Here is a 19,359-nt window from a genome sequence, read left to right on the forward strand (position 1 = left end):
AACAAGTACATATTTTTGTCCTCCACTATACGTACATTAATTAAATGTAACTAAAAATTACCATCACAGACTGTGAAGCCTAATTACTTGACAAAAGTCACGCTAGGCTTAGAATCTACTTACTATATAACCTAGGAGGGTAGATGTGTAAGCCAGTTGGCGAGACATGAGGAAAATCCATCCTGTGCAATGCTGCGGTTTTATTTTCCTTACTACTCACTATAGGTGATCGCGAATCCCAGCTTACAGTTGTGTGCAATATCACTGTTATATATACACAACACGCCCCGTTTGACAAAAGAGAAGAATGATTAAGCCGCCCAACGGTGGCGCTAAACAAACTACGCCGTGTAAACAGCAAACAAAACTCGAAGATGTATATGCGCGCTGGACTGTCATGTGCCAGTTAAAGAAACGTTCCATGGAAGGTTACCTCAATTCTTTCCGCTTGTTTGATACGGCTGGGCTATCTTTGAAACACATACACACGCTCACGCGATAGGCGCTCCTCAGATTTACGGCCAGGGCGATAAGCTCGCACCAAAGACGCTGCTAATCCGCCCGACATTCAGGTCGTTCATTCTTTCACAGTGCGCGCATTCCACGTGACAAATGAACGCGGCCACTTCAAGCGAAGTCCGTATATAATAGTAGTGTGCGACCCACAGGCGGCGTACTTCGATCGAGCCGTTAGCGACCCGAGTTATGGCGCAAAGACGATTCGGTTTAATGGCGCGCACGTTACGTGGTCCTGCAAGTTAAGGGAGAACGGAGACGAAGCCGGGTGCGACGGTCAGAAACCTTGCGAGTTACTATTGGTGCGAAAGCACTCGTACGGCCCTCAGAGCAGCACAACTATCTTGTTTGTCCCCGACTCCCCACTGGCCAGTCATACCGTGACATCCCGATCACGTATCTTGACGCGGGCAAATCAGCGTTTTCGCGAGGTGTCGGTCCAACCAGATGAAACCCCTGATACAGCCTAGCAAAATAGACTAACGTTTGTGTGTCCGCACGTAGTGCTCTCCAACTAAGAAAAAGAAAAAAAAAGAAAAAAAAAAACCGACAGAGTGAAGTGGCTTCGAACCCAGGCATTACTTGCGGGCAGCGAGTGGGAGGAGGACAAAACATTTATTTTCGCAAGGGTATTAGAATTTCGTAGGATCGCCGCAACTGAACGCACCGCATGCAGACTGTAGCAAACTCTCGCGCTTCCTACTGGTTTTCGCACGTCTTACTCGGTTAAACTACGTTAAAATCGTACCATTTTTCCAGCGAGCAGACATCAAGCAGAACGTCGCGCCCACGATGCACTAAGCGCAACCACGGGAAAAAAAAAGAGGTGACCGCAGCCACGGACGAGGTGAAACATCCATGGTACTTCGTTAATGCGAGGTTACGCCTTCAATCTGTCCGTACCACTCCGCCGTCGCCCCTTTCTTCATCGATCGCGACACTTAGGCGACACTTGCTGATGGGCTATTTGGTGTGCCACGATTTTGATGCGCCAGTGACAACTCTGAGCCGACAAAGAGGATATTGTCCTTATCGCCCTCTGTCTATACTCAACCGTGTTGTGTAATAGTTCATCGTAATTATGAGACTGTGGCTTTGCCGACGAAGGCGCGCCCGTTCTAGATGCATTCTCTACTTTCCCCCTTTTAACCGCAGGTGTATTGAATTGTACTTACATACATTCCAGGTTCGATGTCCCTTAAGTAAACTTCCCATACATTTCAGAGCTAGGGTTCGAAATTGCACGACATGAGCGAGATCATGCTCTGACAAGGGCGTCCACTCGGCGTACTTGGCAGCGGGTAGGTAGGCAACAAAGTAAGACTGGAAAAACGGCACGAAAGGTGGACCAAAGGCAACGATTAACGAGTTGCGCACTGTACCAGGCGTTCAACCATTCACTTTACTACCCGAATCTTTCGTGCCCCTGTATGTGAATCCTGTGGTGATGAGCTCACTGCAAATCACATTTTATTCACATGTTCAAAACTTGATAACCTGACAAAAATATTTGCCAGAAAGTATCTTTCGTGCAGTTTTCCACGTCTTAGATCACAGACACCACGCAAATTTTGTCGTCCTGGAAACATATGCTGGAGCACAAGGTCTTGGTGCCAAAACTGCACCTTTGCTTTGAAAACTGAGGACCTGTAAGCCCTTTGTCACAGAGCTCTCCGGATAATTGCAGCCCACCTAGTTTTCACACGCGCCAGCAACTCAGTGCAAGGAGGACTTTGCATTCGTCCTCGCTTTCATTAAAATTAGATCGAGCATCGATCCCACAACACCGCCGAACAAAGCGGCCACATAGCCACTACAGCCCAGGGTGTTTTCGATGCGTCCCCCTTCATTGGGCGCACCAAACAGGGCACAAAACGAGAGTACTATGCTCCCGCAAGCAGAGAAGAAAAAACGAGACATCACACACAAGGTTCTACAGCATAACGTGATTTTTATTTAGTACTTCAAATAGCTTCTTTCTTCAGATTCCAAAACGCAAAATATTTAAAGAACGAACGCGAACAATCAGAAACTGCGGCTGGACACAGGAACATAAGATGGATCACCACAGGGGAAAAGGAACAACTCAGTAACACTAAAAATGTTGAACGAAAGCCAAGTAGAATAAACGCAATATTCAAATAACTATGTATAAAAGCTTGCCATTGAACTGTATAAAAATCCCCGCGTGTATTCGGCAAGGGATATCGCGCGCAAGCCTCAGGTTACGGTATGCTCAAGGCCTTTACCAATGGACTTATGTGGCTTGCTGGGAAAACAAAAGGAAGTTGGGCGGCCCCCTGGAGCCGCGCACATGACTGGTGTAGAATGAGGCCTAGGAAGAGAAAGGGAGGGAGGGAGGGAGGGGGGGTCGTAGAGCGATGAATATTCTACTGAGCACAAAGAGACGAGCGAGAATGACGTCACTTACACCCTTCTGCCCGGCGATATAGCAACCACTCCCATCATAAAAAAGTCCTTGATGTACTCCTATAAGATTCGCTGAAGGTACCAACGCGAGTCCTGCGCGAGCATAAATTATAAATATGGGGGGATCAGGGACGCAGCTAGTGTACATAAGCGAGCTGCTGCTCTCTATTATGTGAATAAAATTCGGGCAGAGGAGACCCGCGACCCGGGGTGCCAACCAATAACGGCAATGTAGAGTCAAAGCTGCCCAAGTGAACGGCATGAACTGGGCGCCATTTAGATGGACGAAACAACAAAGGAAACGAGTTCCAGCACCGGATGAATTTTCATACTAGCGCGTTTGGCACCGTCCCGAATCGGAGGACATGTCAGCCAATGCGCGTATACTGGAGACACGTTTGAACACATGGCGTAGTGATGCCGGTGTGGCGGACCTGCCAGGGTCGTCGGGGCCCGTACCGATAACGCGAAATAATACTCTTTGCAAGCAGCTCGCATACGCTCGACATCCGAGAGAACATTCATGCGTTCACAGAATTGAAGGACAGTGAAAGTGACCACAACACTTCGCACAATTACCTCCGCGCGAAATTAAAATGCAATTAGCTTCTATTTACTTTTTTTTTTCACTGCAAGAAAATCGAGTTGGGGTGACATCAGATCAGAAGCAGCGGTGGAAGCCCGGGCCAGAGTTTGAGAAGAACGTGGTGGTGGTTCAAGTACAAGGCACACGCACGCTCGAAAAAAAAAAAAAAAAGACCAATGACACGAAAAACGGCAGTGAAGGACTGTTCCACGCAGACATCCAGCAATAGCAATCTGCCATTCAACCACACGAATCTGGGGCAGGACTGATTAAGCGGGCTTCGGCACTTGCACTAACTGACAGCCCCGGATGATTCAGCTGACGGCTGTTTTCACTGGCCACGTTGGACTAGCTGGCGCTGCTGGCAGTACCGAAGTCCGGCGTTGGAGGGCTAGAGCATTTTCACGCAAATAAAACGTAAACAAAAAAACAAAACGAAAGTCTTAAACACAACAAAGAGCCATCGGTGATAGACGCTTACACATTCACAGGAATCAGGTAAATGTAAAAAGTTTTAAAAATAAACAAAATTCTCCCACATTTCGATATAGTTCGCTCGGCTGTTTTTGCATGTGGTCGCACAGTGTAAAATGTAATCATCGTGTGCTTACACGTGACATAAGGTAACGAGACAAAACGCGTTCAACAAAGTCGGACAAAAAGGGAGGGAAGTTTGAAGTTTTACCGGAGGCGAGACACACGCACACAAGTAGCACGCACAGACTTCTAAAACGCACGCATGCCATAAAAGAAAATGGCAATCGCACTGTTCGTCGCTGCCACTAGGCATCACTTTTTCGTTCAGGAAGTCCCGGCGGACACCGATGGCGAAGCAGCGCAGTTTCAAGCACCCCGACACATGTTGGTCATCGACGGTGTGCGGCGGTAGTTTGACGGAGAGAAAGAGCCCCTGGGGGCCCGCTGTTGGACGTTCACTCACATCTGCTTCGGCAAACGCCAACTACACAGACGTGACACTCCTTAGGCCCGTTCAGCCGCTCCACAGAGGTCGCACAACACGAGACTAAGCTCATCCGGGCAGCAACGTGCAACACAACCGAGACAGACGCTGGTGATAAAACGAACTCGCAAGTGAGCAACGCTGCGGCCGCATAGACGAGAGTCGCTGGCTTCACCACTGTACGCGCAAGTCACCCCGGAGGAGATGCGGCACTTGTCAACGGAATCCCCGCACGATGAACCAGATGACGTGCGCCATAACGGGAGATGCAATACCACCGTCTCAGCAGAGCCGCGCACAGTGAACACAGCAGGACAGCTGGTTACAAAAAGGACCCGACCGGATCCCCCTTCGTTGGTGCAGGTACACGTGAAGTCTGTGTGTTGGTGTTGTCAGTCAGGCAGGTAATAAAGGGCACGCACCGACGACGCGAGGACGCGGAGGAGCGTCGTCCAGTGCAGCGTCGCCGTGGAGAAACTACGACTTGGACGTGAGGAAGGCGCCGAGCGTGAGGGCACCCAGGGCGGTGACGGCCACGCCGCACACCACGTTCTTGAAGATGGGCCACGGAGACTCGGCCGCCCCGGTGTCGTCGCGCTCCTCGCTGAACACGACCAGGCCGTCCTGCACAGGAGCAAACAAAAAGGGAGAACGGATCAGTTAAGCGTCAGCCCCCACGATCGCGTAGCTCAAGCGCAGTTAGAAGCGTGAGTGCTATATGAGACTAACTATACTGGGACTCTAGAAAGAGCCACACATCAATGCCGGACGAAACTGGCCCCTAGTAAGACTGCCCGCCAACAGTGTACACGACGATTATATTACTTCAAGCACCGCAAAACAAAGGCAGGCTTAAGGGGGATACTTGATTTATTGTTTGGCGAACAGCACACTTCCGGGGCGCAAATTAGCAAGCGCAACTCCAGTTGGTCAATGAAGAGGAAGAAAAAAAAAAAACGAAACTCCTAAGCAATAACGTAGCCGCTAAATGCCTCCGACGACACAAAGGCTGACCGGTTAGCAGCAGGCAGGTCAAAATGCCTGGCAAGCGACAGGTCAAGAGCACCAGGCCAGAGAGAAGCAACGAACGCAGCTCTTGAAGTCAATAAAATGACAAGAAAAAAAAAAAAAAAAAAAAAAAAACGCAAGGCAAAAATAAAAAATAGCCGTGAGTGACTGCACGGCACTAAACACAAGTACTGGAAGCGTCGACGCGCAGGCGTCGTCTATTTGACGATCGATTCGCCAGCTCCCTGCTAGCTTTCAGACCCTACCAATTCGAAGAGCAGCCACATAAGGCGACTATGGTGCAGGGTACGGGAGGCCACCGGAGAAAATAAAGACATCAGATTCGGATCATTACTTTAGACATGGCAGAATATCCGAAAGTAAGCAGCATAAAAAATATCGTCCTCGATTAATGCGGCAAGGAACCGAGTGGGAATCGAATTGCCGTAGCGCTGAATCCGACAGTTGATAAGCACTTGAGGAAAGTCGAGATTTCCACCGCACGGCCAAAATCCAACTTTCTGCGTCTTTTCGGTACAGCTGCCACAAACTTTCCATTGACGCCACCGCGACGTCTCAGAGACGCGCATGGCGCGCGTCGCAATTAAAATTATGCGGCAACTTGACTTGCGTCGAAATAAACCATGCCGAGTTGAAGGCGCCGGCATCCATAACGCGCCGGCGTCACGCGCCCTAATCGGCACTTGACTGGTGGATCCATTTCTGACACGCAAGCAAGCGAGATATAGAGGCAACAGCGATCAGAGGAAAACAAGACGCTGACGCACTTCGCGACGCAAGGATGTCTATGTGTGCAGGCAAGCTGGTGCGCTCGCTCGCGGACTCGAGTCTGCACTTTCGTCGACTTTCGTCACTCCGCGAGCTTTCTCCAGTCTGGCAATGGTGCAGCCAGTCACCGAGTATACCTGCGAGTGCTTAACGAATGAGGGCGAACGGTACCGTTTTTAACGTGTTCACTGCGTGGCAAACACGAAAAGTAAAAAGCGCGCGCACCACACGAATACCTGTGCTGTCGAAAGACCGAACAATGCTCCATTAAATGTCACATGACCAGCGAGTGCAGCAACCCGCTCCCGAGTAAAAACAAGCAGCTGGCTGTCATTAAGCAGAGGCTGCGGACACCAAAAGTCCAATGAGCGATGCGCGGGCTAATGTGGATGGAAGGACGCGACAGGCCGCCATGAATGGGCGTGGCAACAAATGCGACACCGCGGCCACCCTTTACCGCATCCGGCCCGCCAAACGCCGCTGAGAAAAGAATAGGGACTCAACTGCCGGTTCAAATTCCGCGCACCTCAAACCCTCCACATCAGCCCCAAGCACACAACACAGTACCCGCCGTCAGCGCTTTTGACACCACGGGCCGCAAGATTTAAAAATGCGCTCGCAATTCAGGCACGTCAGTCATAAAGACTCGATAAATATAGAGAAAAACTCCGTTGAAAGGAAACAAGCGAAACGACCCCTCAATTTCCCGGTCCAGTTTATGCAAATTGCTTCAAACGCGCACGCGCTTCTCTAAACGGGCGTGACGTCTCCCCGCCCAGAGAGCATATTAGCGCGCGTTTTGAGGAGAAGACCACGGCTAGCAGCTGGCGACAGCGCATGAAGCTACGACGCTCTCCCGTGCGCGCGCTAACCGCAACCGATCAAGATCGGGGAACGGAGTTCGCGCGCACGCATTTGACGCGCCTACAAGGTTTTAGGAGTAGCGTTTAAAAGCATACGGGAAAGCGCCGAGACCTGCCGCAAACTAAACGTGGCGCAAAATTGGGAACGGTGCGCTGCCCTGCGCTCTTTAACGGGTTTTCCACGCACAGTATTGCGAAACAGGCTTTCAGAGAACCCTTCCTTGCAATGTGGAGCGAAAACGCAGATTCCGCCTCTCCCAAATACACGAAAATGAAAAAAAAAAAAAAAAAGTCCTCCTGGTTCCAAAAGGAGGAGGCAGAGCAACGGCAGAAACGGTTTGTGTTCGCGCGCGTCCTCCTTGTAATCCTTTCTTTCCAGCGTCAAGCGCGAACCTGACGTGACATGAATGCACCGCCGCAGCAGCCGGGAAGGCGTGCCCTATTTACACAAGCGCCGAGTGAGAAGACAAGCACGGCGCAAGGTGCGACCTTCGAGAGTTCCCGCACCTCCGCACAACACCGTGACGCGCGCACCTTGCTTCGAGAATGACAGACCGCGGGGCGCGCCGCGTATTCTTTCTCACGCGGCGACGGCCGAGCCAGGCGCTGAAACGGCTGCATGCGGCAGCCTCGTCTTCCAAGTGCGTATTACAATACGGTTAGGCAAACATGCGCGCGCGTAAGGACTTCAAGGAACAAAGCAGCAGCTACGGGCGAGTTCTCTACCGCCATCGGCGCGCGGTTCCCTCCCTGTTCAGACGTGAACCCTGTATCCGTGTCTGCAGAACCCCCGTAAAGGAAGGAAAGGGCGAACGATGCCGGCCTTATTAGCGCATTGGTTGAGGCAAGGGGAGAGGCTGATAGAACACACTGAAAACGTGAACAAGGCAGGGGGGAGGGGGTGTGTTGTCGCTTTCTTTTATTAATCTGTCGTCTCGCCTCCTCTGGGCTGAATTGATTAGCATTTTTTTTTCTTCTTGCCTGGCGAGGATTGTTTCGATGCGCCTCGCGTTCCGCCTCGTTTCACACGGGGTAGTGTGTCAACGTCACGAGGAGAGATGCACAGGCTCGTTGCGAGGTGACGGCGCGACACGGGAGACATCCCCCTCCTTCCAACTCATGCGAGGCCGTGGAGAAGAGCTCGCCCGGCTGCATGGCCCTGACGCGCAGTAAGACAGCAACTTATGGCGCGAGGTTAGACGTGGGAAAAAAGACGCCGGAAGCAAACCAGAAGCGCGGCGTGTAGGGGAGTGTGCAGACATGTGGCCAAACAAGAGTTGGGCAGCGCGTTTACCAGCGGTGCGAGTATGCAGGAGAGGGAGAAGAAAACGGGAAAGCTTTAGGAGTGTGCGAGGGGCTACTAAATTTGACAGGGTAGGAAATTGGACGAGGAAACGGCTCGTACAGCAGACAGAAGAAAATGAGACGGTGCTTTACGGCGCGCAACGGTGTTAATCAGAAGTGAAGAGAGCCTAGGGGTAAGGGCAGGAAAGGAACCGGCGGATTGATCATCGTCACTTCAGCGCAGAGTTCAGTAACGTCCTCTATCTCAGAACTGCCGCCATTCAACACAAGGCCACCATCGACGTGCAGCAACAGTCGCTTTATAGAAGTACACACACAAAAACGTCTCGTTTAGAGCGCCAAGGAAGAGCCGCAGACGACCACCAACAAACATTTGGAAAGAACCGTCGCGGTATCGCCCGCAACTGTCGTAAAAGGCGGCCACCGTCTGCCGCGAGGGAGATACTCAGCGGGACGAATAACAACACAGAAAACAAAAGATTTGTAGCGGAGAGTTGAGAGTGGCCTTGCGAAAAGGAACAGTGCCGGCAAAGAGACGGAAGACGACAAGCAGGCAGCAGGATAGAGGAAGCAAACGGAGGGGAGGCGCCTTCGAAGACCACCATGCTAGCCAAATAAATGGGAGAGAGAGAGAGAGAGAGAAAGAGAGAGAGAGAAAGAGAGAGAGAGAGAGAGAGAGAGAGGGATGGGACTACCACAAACCCACACATATACGCAACACGCGCGCAGCGGCAGTGGCGCCTCTTTATGACAGCGACAACGTGTCCGCCACACGCTCCGTGAGAACGACCTTGGGGAAATTAACAGCGCAACACACAAACACAATCGGACTGCGCGGCCGCCGCCAGCGAGGCGGAGTGACGGCGCCGGGCGTGGGATCGCAGACGCCAGAGGGAGGCGCCTCCCGCGCGGGAAGCGACGACGATTCAGCCCCTAACGTCTTTGAGGAAAGGCCCCTCACGCCGCCGCAGTCCCACGTGTGCGCGGCGAAGCCGCTTTGGGCCGGGCGTAGTCAGTCTGCTTTCTTCGACAGCCATTACAGAGGAGACCGCCACGGAAATACCCCGCGCGCACATGGGATATGCACTCTCGGATGGCAAACAAAACGCCGCACCACCTGCGCTGCACCGTTTGCAAAAGACTCTACAGGCACACGCGAAAGACAAACGTCTGTGCCCCTGACCACGGACGCCCAAGAATCCGCGCAGGAAAGATACTGCAGACTTGGTTTTAAGGGAGCATCTAGCGCAGCACCCTGGGGCACACAAGAAAGCGCAGCGCTGTGCAGGCAACGGCCTCCATGCGGATCTCGAAACCATGATGGACGCGAAGACGGATCGGGACAAAGTGTTGCACCGCCTCCCGCCCTACCTCGCGCACTCAAAAAACAAAGCGGTCGCCTCCCTTCCACTCCCGGATGCAGCAATAGGGGGCGCCACATCATATGAGCAATTCTAGCGTCACCTAGAAACAAAAGGCTTTTGTTCAGTCTTCCCCGTGACCACCATTACCGCAACGCCGGCTCTGGCGAAGTAGGGGACACCGTACCACGTGTGCTCGCGGGCGGGCACCCCTCGGAAACCAGCCGCACGTACGGGCCGGAGCTTCCGCTGTCTGGACGCGGCAAGGTGAACGGGGCATCGTCCTGATGCCTGCTGCAAACGGGCTTCGCTTCCACGCCTTGCCGACCGGCTCCGAGTTTTCGGGCCTCGAGGCGAGAAATCTGTGTGCGCATCACCAACAGGCAGCCGAGCTATTTGGCGAGTGAAAGCGCGGGCAGCAGAAATGAAGACCGCGGCAGCCGGCGGGCGAGCTGGCGCTCGGTCTTCTCCCGCCGAACGTAAATCACAGCCTCGATCAGAGCGAGGCACGCCAAGATAGCCGGAAGGAAGCCTCGCGGGGAAAGGAAGATAAAAATAAAAAGGACGCCGGCGTTTTGTCTTTCGGGACCGCCACACACAGTTCCCATTACGGGAGGGCTATTCCCCCTCCCGTCACTATCCTCCTCACAGCCAACCAGCGAGCGCGGCCACACCGGCTCGACGCACTCCAGTGCGAGCCCGAGCGATCTATCTCGCGGTATTGGCGAGCGCCGTCGAAAAGGCGCCGCCTTTTGGCCGTGGGAAGCCAGCTTGACGGACCGCCGCCACCGGACCGCCATTTTTCACTGCCTTCGGCTCCTCTGGAATGCGCCGAACCTATCCACTTTCCTCTCTCCCTTCTCCAGCGAGGGCGCGCTCCTTCCCTTCCTTGTCCGTCGTTAGCCGGATTTTCTTCGCAGCCAAGCTACTGCAAAGTAGACCGTTCGCGGCCAAGACAGACACTCGCTCGGGGACCGCGCTTATCCGCAAACTGCCGTCATCGAAGGCGTAGTGAGAAAAATCCCAGTCCTGACAAGCAGGCCGTTGGAAGCGAGCAGACATTGTCCTATCGATGCTTCAGCCGCCAAACGCCACACAGCCGTTGGCTTGAAAAAGTGCTGATCGTGAGCAGTCTTCACGGTTGCTAGGGCAACTAACTTTGCTATCCATCGCGGCACCAAAAAGTGCCAACCTTGAAAGTGGTTTGGTTTCACCGGTTGCGTTTCACGTCATACACGACAGACACTTTAAAACCATGGGAATTCGTAACCTAGAGCGGCTCTTCGTAAACGGACCTAGCCGCAGCGCCCCGCTAACGGACCCGCATTTTGCGTTCAGGCAAACAAGCTTTCCATGCACGCGCGCGCCACAAACGTGCGCCTTTGATTTCGCGCCCGGCATTCGTGACCGCACTACTAAGAGCTGGGCAAGAAGGGCGGGGAGAAACAAACGCGTCGACCGCACCAAAGTAAAACAACCAGCGAAGGACACGAAGGGGAGGCAGCAACAGAGCGGAGGCGTAGAGCTGCTAAAGCAGAAACAGCGCGGAAAAGGAAAAAAGACGTATTGCGCTTCGCAGATGGGATCGCCCAAGGCCCCCCGGATTTCACGCACCGCAGGTCACGGCGGCATCTGCACGCGCGTGACGACGGTGGGGGCTATCTCAGCGCTGGTACTTGTTCCCGCCGCCGCAGCAATCCCCACACAACATACAAGGGCGGGCAAGGTTGCCCCGGGAATGCAGACGCACACGCGATGAACAACCCTTCGGCTCCCACGTGCCTACTCGGCGGCCCTTGGTTCGCCCTGGCCCATGAAGAAAAAGGCGATATTTCTCACGCAGCTGTGGTGGAAGGCTGACGCAGCTTTCTACTGCGTTCATGAGTATGCAAGAGGCCAGCTACACTGTCGCCCCCCCCCCCCCCCCCTCCCCATTCCGCAAACTTACTGTAACCTGGACGAAAATAGGCAAATATAGTCTGAAATGCCATAGAATAAGTACGCGCTCTCGAAACCGAGATCATTACACGCCCAATTAGTCTACATTCATTTTAATATAGTCAACTAGGCTAATTAGTAATCTCGCACCACACTGATGAGGCTGCAAAAAGCTCGCTATACCGAGACTGCACGAATGACTGCGCGTAATTATATATATATTTTTTTTCGATACGGTGGCAACAAACTCGCCCGGGGCGGGTCAGCAGAGGCAGTCGGCGACGGCATGCGACGGATGCTGCCCATCAGCAACGCGGCGATGACGCAGCCCTTTCCCAGGGTAGAGGCTCAACAGCCTCCCAAGGTCACGCCGCCGTTACCCTCCCGACGAGGCGGGAAGAATAGACCATGCAATACCCACCCCGACGCCCGCAGCAGAGTTGCTCCTATCCGCCAGCCAACCAGCATCGCCCCGGGTAGTGATTCATAGCCCTCGCGATTAAGTTCCCTTCACGCAGCTCCTAATCGCAGAGTGCTCCAACCCCCACAGCGCTACTCAAAAGCCGAACGACACAAACAGGCAGTCACGAGTACAGCAAGAGGAAGAGCGATCGCCAGCGTCGAGAATAAAACAATACCCATCCAACGAGCGTGTCACGTTGCGGCGATGCGCTGAATAACGGCTCCAACTTGTTTGTATTTTAAAATCACAATAGCGCAGAGAGAGAGAGAGAGAGAGAGACAGGAGGAAACCGGATAAATGCGCATCGTACATATGTCTTCAGTGTATCACGCCTCAAATTCACACGCCCTCGCATTTTCCCAAGATGTTGGGCGCAAATGACGTTAGCAATTGATGTGCAGCCTTGGTCATTTTAATAGGGTGAACAAATCTGTCCGCCCCTAGGTTTAGTTGGTTAGGGCGCTGCGAGATCATAGGAAACAAAACAGGGCACAGGCTCCAACGAGTCGGCGAAGGCGCTCTTTCCATAAGGTGTTCTTTGCATAAAGCCCGGAGCGAGCCGCTACACGGAGAACAGTATTTAAGCCATCCACCACCTCTGTACGTCCCGAGTAACGAATTCGAAGAAAAAAAATGCCATGAAGACGCAACTTGGAAACTGCTGCCTCAGACACAACAAAAGATCAACACCACCGTGATCAACACTCTCCGCTAGGCGTACTTCAGTCGCTACAACGCATATACATACGTACGATTCGGCGCAAATGTAGTTCGGGCACGACAATTTGTTCCCTTTACTTCATATCGACAGCGAGAAAATGCAGGTTTTATACCGAAGTACAGAGCTGACGTCCGCGTAATCTGACAATTTTATTATAATAGAGCCTCGAAATTGTCCGACACGTGTATTCCTCATCCCGTGGCAGCAGCCCATCCACCGTGAACGGAGGCGCGCTTTTACGGGGCGAACCCGGTTATTCAGGGAAAAGATTTGGGACGAGGAAGCTATGGCAGACCTGAAGGAAAGAAAAGAAGCCCGCGGGTGCCACACACGTCGAGAAGGCGCGGCGCGACTTTTTGCCTTCCGAGCCAGCGCGCACGGCTTGGGAGCACGAGCCTACGCGGAGACGATGACGAAGGGCGCGGCTAAGCCACGGGGCGGCGGCATCAGCGCGAGTCTCCCGGCGGCACGATCCAGGAAGTGACCGGCTTTATATAAGCGGCTTCCTTTCTTCGCACACTGATGTAAGCCGGGAACAGACTCAAGCAACGACTTGCGAACGTTAGCGACTCGGCGGCGCCTACCGTCTTCTCACCAGACTCGCGTGTATGTGACAAGTTAAGCTACATTTCAATGGGATGAAACAGCAACAGCAGGAGGACCCAGTTAACTTCCACTGCAGCCAGTACAGACTAAATGCCGACCCTTATAAGGCCCCGTGCCCAGCCGGCAGAAGAAAGAAAAATAAGTGCAGTTAGAACTAACGTCGCACACCGCTCGTACCGATGCAAGTGATTATGGCTGCATGATCTTCACGTTCAGCTGGCTACGGGTAGGCGCACACTGTCACTTGCCCCCCGGCATGCAAATTTACGCACATAGAAGCGCACCGCGGCACTCCACGGGTCACCGAACGGCGGAACAGGGCGCGTGACAGACGCGTAACGCGGAACCGACCTCGCCACTCGAGGACGCAGGGGATAAGTTCCGGCCCACACGACGCGCGGCCAATCGAGCAGAACTCCTGGAGTATGCGCGAGCCGCAAAACCGATTTGCCCAGGGAGCGCGGCACGCTACGCAAGGACGCAGAGACCCGGTCGCGAGGGAAGGCAAGCAGTGGACGAGTCTCCAAGGGGCAGCAAACAGAACCAACGCGGCCAGCCAGCATCCCCCACACAAATCCCGTTCGAAGACGTCGACTCCGCAACGGCCCTCCTCCGCCGACACAGCGGGTGTGCAACAAGCAGCATGATCGCGGAGATGAGAGGCGAAACCGCGAGAACCACGCAGGGCACGGTGGCGGAGGAGAGGGAGGTAGCCGAGCGATGGCCCGCGCAGAATGCCGCGCAGGTCCTACTGGAATTGACAGGAACAACGGCCCGCTTCATTCCGTCCGCGGGGAGCGCATCCTGTTTGAGGCGCCGTCGTGGAAGACCGGGAGGGCAGAGGCACGACCGTGAAAACGGACGCCGCGCGAGGGGGGTTGGAAGACGACGGCTGATTCTGCTGCGGGCGGGGCGTGGCGCGGAGAAGTGGGTCTACAGCGCGGCCCGCGGGTCATTAGGAGGAAAGACCTCGAGGCCCGAACAGCGGTAGGAGCGCCGTCGGTAGCCACGGCGAATCGCACGGTGGCCAACCACGCTTTTCAAGGCAAATGATGGCCCCTCACCATACAGCCGCAGCAGCTCCTGCCGCACATCGCATACGTTGCGGTTTTAGCAGATGGTTCGGTGCGCTCCCGACGAAAAACGCAGACATTCCATGTACGGAAGTCGCTGGCTCTTCGATAGAAAGAATGGACCGTTTTGGTCGAAAAGCCACTGTTTCAAACGGTCGCATTGGCCGAAAAGAGACAGTCGCAGGCCATTTCAACACTGTTCGAATTTCCTGCCATGCGACCGGTGGTAGCAAACCGGTAACCAATCAGCGGCTCAGCTTAAGTGAACGGAAGTCATTTTTGAGGGGAAAGGCTCTAATGCCTCATCGTTCGTGCCCGTGAACGAAAGCGTCCGTGAACGGAAGTGTCCGTGAACGGAAGTGTCCGTGAACGGAAGTGTCCGTGAACGGAAGTGTCCGCGTTCCGCGAAGCATAACTAACACCAATGAGGCCCAAATAATGATTAGGAGTGGTAGTGGTGGTAATAATTAACCTACCTACCAAATTTCACACCGAAACAATGATTAATTTTACATCCGGCTTCTCGTTGCTGGTGGACCGTCAATATCGACAAGTGCCGTTCCGGACGAGACCTGCACGTCGTCTTTGCAAATGTGAACAGCGGTCGAACAGAGCGGCTCGCAAGTGTGAATGGGCCTTTCCATCGGTGTGGACACCGAACCACGCCGTAAAAGAAGGGATGAAGGAGGAAGCGAAAGCAGAAATATGCACGCACACGGGCTAATAAAATGAGGATGGACGAAGGCACGCGGGCGGTGTTTTGGGGTCCGTCCGGCAATTTCGCTTTGTACGCCACATCTACGAGCGCTGGGTACACTTCAGATGGAAGTCCGCACTGGCCAATGGCGGCATTCCAGCACGCACAACCAGAGGCACGGAAAGCCCCGTGAATCCTGCGAGCAACCAAGAGCCGGCCGCGGTAGCCTCAAGCAGGAAAGCGCCGCCTTCGACGCCTCTCCGTGGATTCGCACCCTCTCCCTCAGCTGTCACACAGGCTGGAACGGTAATCGATTCCCGAACCACTCGAAGAGAGTTCCATCCAAGCCGGCCAGTTCTATCCGAAGGTTTGTCTTAGCAGCACTCGTACACCTGCTCCGGCATGGCGACCGCTGCTTAACGAGGACAACAACGTCGGCCATCGTCGACGTGAGGAGCGCTCGGAAAGGAACGTCATTAAAGAAGGAAAAGGAACGCCGTGATTGATTCGACGGGGAAGCCACAGGCCGCGCGCGCGCGGCCAACCGCGAAACGAAATTGGCTCCCGCGCTACTGCTGCTGGTGGGCTGAGAACAATCGGCGAGAGCCTGTCACGAGGCTGCGGGCACGAACGCTCGTCGTGTTTTGGGTCGTGAGACGCAGCCGTCGAAGGGAAAAGCAACGGGGAAATAAAATAGGCGCCATCGGAGGAGAATGACGAGGACTAAAAAAATAAAAAAAGAGCCGAGGATATCCCGTTGTTGGCGCATCATAGCCACCGTCACTTATATGCGCCATAAACCCATAAACTAACGAACAGTGTACCGCGGTTTCGCACGGGGTGGCCCGTTAACTTGGACCTGAAGCTCTATACGAACTGAGGGATCGTCGCACTTGCAGCACGCTAAAACGCTTCCGACAACAGATTCCACGGGAACACATCAGTTACGCAAGATATATGTGCATATCTCCCGCACTGTCACAGATCCTCGGAAGAGGACGGGAAAAAACGTTGATCACGGAGATGCTGAGCATCCGACAACAACCCTCGAGTCACGGAACGACCCAGGGGCCGCTCCTTTTTTGCCGCCCGTCCGCTGCCTGGTGAACCCGATGGGCAAGAGAAGAGCGCAGGGACAAAAAGAAGACTCGCATTCTCCGCGTCATTCGTGGACCGCACGGTAGGCGACTGCGGCGTTCGACGGCCCGTCAAAAAAGCGATGCGGCGGCGCCGCCACCGCCCATGAGCCGCATTCCAAGACCGCAAAGAGACGCGACACCGGCGCAGAGGGGAGGAGAAGGGGGCGAAGTACTGACGCACCGCGAGCAAAAATGCAAACGCCCGTCTCTTCAAGAAGGGCGGGGTGGTAGCAGAGGGTGAGAGGGTGACACAAGACGACAGGCAGCACTCGGCGAGAGAGAGAGAGAACGTAAAGGCGATCGCCGCCTCGCGAGGTCGTAGAGGCCTTCCCTCCTCCTTTTCGCTCCCTCCCGACGAAGACGGAGCGGAGCATAGCAACGGCGGGGGGAGACCATGGGAAAAAGACGCCGTCACCGAATCATCGCGACATGGGAACCCCGCGAGCCGCAGAGTGCACGAGCGCAGAGCAACAAAATGCACCGCAAGCGTTACCACCAGCTCGCTGATGCTGCCGCCGCTGCTGCGCGAGGACCTGATATGAGAGACTGCGGAGGAAGCGACAAGGATAGAGTTCCCCGTATCTCAACCACTGGGGGACGGATGCAGAGGAGGAGTGGCAACCGCACTCTGCGAACCGGTTAAACGCAGTCGCCGAGCTCAGGACTATGAATCGAGTTAAACACAATGTATTATTTTGAAAACTCTCCCTGCATTACGACTCGAGTAGAATTCTTAAATCGCAGTGTCTGGACATCACAGGAAAAAAAAGGAAAGGACGCGGAAGAGAGTGACTGTACTCAGTCTCTACCACGCTGTCTCTGCCGTCACATCAAACTGCATAAAAGCGCCGCCACAGTGAGCGGGAGAAGCTGCGAGTGCGGTCAGTGAGGAGACAGCTGCTAAAAAAAGTACAAACAACAAAAGCAAGCGATATGAAGTGATGCAAGCACGACCCAAGACAACGAATTACATTCGCCAGGGGGGCGGTTCCGGACTACGAAAGTGCCAGTGGTGGCGGTGTTCGCATAGTTTCGAAATCGACCAGCCGGCCGCAAGCACGTGCAAAAGGGCGCGGGAATCGAGACCATCCCAGCGAAATGTGCGAACGGGAACTCTGCGAAAGTAACGCCTGGCCCCGGAAGCGACGAAGCAAACGTGCCTTCCGGGGCTGTCGGATGGAGCGGAGCCATCTCGACGACGACTACGGGGGGGGGGCGACGCGAAGGCGCCGGTTTAATAAGTGCCCCTCACGCGCCTGGTGACAGCGGAATAACGCCAAAGTGGCCATAAACGCGCTGGGCTCGGAGGCGCAAGCGCGGCCGGGTGAGGGTGTGAATCAGCGACGGCTTCGATCGGCTGTGTGCAGGGCGCCTCCCCCATCGTGTAGAGGCGCTTGCTCTTATAGCTGGCAAAAGTACGGGGTCGACGACCACCAACGTACGCGGCGCTAACTACAAAGCAGGCTGAAACAAATGGACTGCAACCAAGGTTGACGCAGTGACCATCTGCTAACCCCGCACGTTACGCCTATACATCCACACGCTCTGCGGAAGACCACTTCCACACAGCCGTTTCGATGCGCGCTAAACTACTTTCACAGTTAAATACTCAAAACTTTATCATACCGCACAAACACGGGAAACAGAACGTTCTTTTCAAATTACCTGGCTTTGGTACGTGAACGGCTGGCTGTATTACAGTTCTGCACTGCTAGCACCGGCAGAGTCAGTGCCGCGGCATTTTAAGTCATGTGCCGAGGACAAAAGCGATACGTTACCAACTGGAAACACAGCGGCAGAACATAACTGAAACGAGAAAATCAAAGGATCCGAGCGGACTCGGGAAAACGAAAAACCGCGAAAATACAGAACCAGGAAGTGGAAGAAATGCGCGAAGAAACCGTGCGCAAAAAACGTGGCCGACACCCCATACATGTCCATGTCAATCCCGTGAAGTGAATACAAACTAGAGCAGCACATTAAAGGAGCGCCAGCTGGTCGAAATCATCCGCAGTCCTCCGAACAGGGAAGGGGAACAAAGGGGGGGGGGGGGGGGGGAGGAGACGCTTTTCACGGCCAAGACGCGGAAGGCTGACTGCTGAAAATCCCCCGAAGTGATGACGCGTACACGCGCGCGTCAAACGAAACCGGGCGCTATTTTCGTCAGCTTCCTTCTCTCGCCTCTAGTATTCACAGCGCCTATTACCGTTCCAATCCCACTCGAATACACAGGCGGCAGCGCCGATGTGTATACACAAGGGATAAAATAATAGATAAATAAATAAATAAAAAATAGGGCCGTCGCCTCTGGTTCGTCCTCGCGAGGGGCAGTTGAGCGAACGGCTCGAAACCGGCTAGAGGTCGAGTCAATATAACGTTTCGTCACCAAGAAGAAAAGGACGTCGGGGGTGGCCCTGGGCGCCTGCTCGCATGCGAGCAAACAAGATATAGCTCGCGAATCAACACCAACGCCGTAAAGCCAGCAGGAAAGAAGAGACAACACACAGGTCGCCAGAGAGAAAGAAGCGCCAGTGGGAAAGAGAAAGACGGCGGCAAAGCGCAAGAACCGACCGGCAGCGGCGTTCCCACGCTACGGAACAGCGCCGACGAGCCGCCTCCTTTCCCCAATGCACTATACCCTCCTCCCTTTCTCCTTTCAACCCCCTTCCCAGCTGAGGTACTAGGAGCAAAGTGCTCGTCCCTTGCAGCACGATGACGACAGATAGAGGAGTCTTCAACGTGTTCGCGAGCGCGATTCCAAGCAGCGACTTCGCGTTGCTTTCTTCGTTCCCTTTCGTTTCCCACGTCTGACGGGACACGCCGACGTCAGTCATCGCCGCCGCGGTGGAAACGACCGACAAGGAAGAGCTCGAAAACGAGAAGCCGCTGCATCCTCACCCGCG

The 19,359-nt window shown here is 54.2% G+C and overlaps 1 protein-coding gene across 1 annotated transcript in view; it reads right to left on the reverse strand.

Moving 5' to 3' along the window:
- Positions 1-2,447: 2,447 nt before the first annotated feature.
- Positions 2,448-19,359, reverse strand: part of LOC146199683 (apoptosis regulator Bcl-2-like) — a 74,831-nt gene continuing 57,919 nt past the window's right edge. Inside the window, exon 2 of the mRNA XM_084595187.1 lies at positions 2,448-5,117. Within this exon, the coding sequence (XP_084451313.1) occupies positions 4,971-5,117 (147 nt within the window). The 3' untranslated portion in view covers positions 2,448-4,970. The remainder of the gene's footprint in view (positions 5,118-19,359) is intronic.

Source organism: Amblyomma maculatum, chromosome 2, assembly GCF_055883805.1.
Source record: "Amblyomma maculatum isolate TAMU_Amacu chromosome 2, ASM5588380v1, whole genome shotgun sequence".
Taxonomy (NCBI): domain Eukaryota; kingdom Metazoa; phylum Arthropoda; class Arachnida; order Ixodida; family Ixodidae; genus Amblyomma; species Amblyomma maculatum.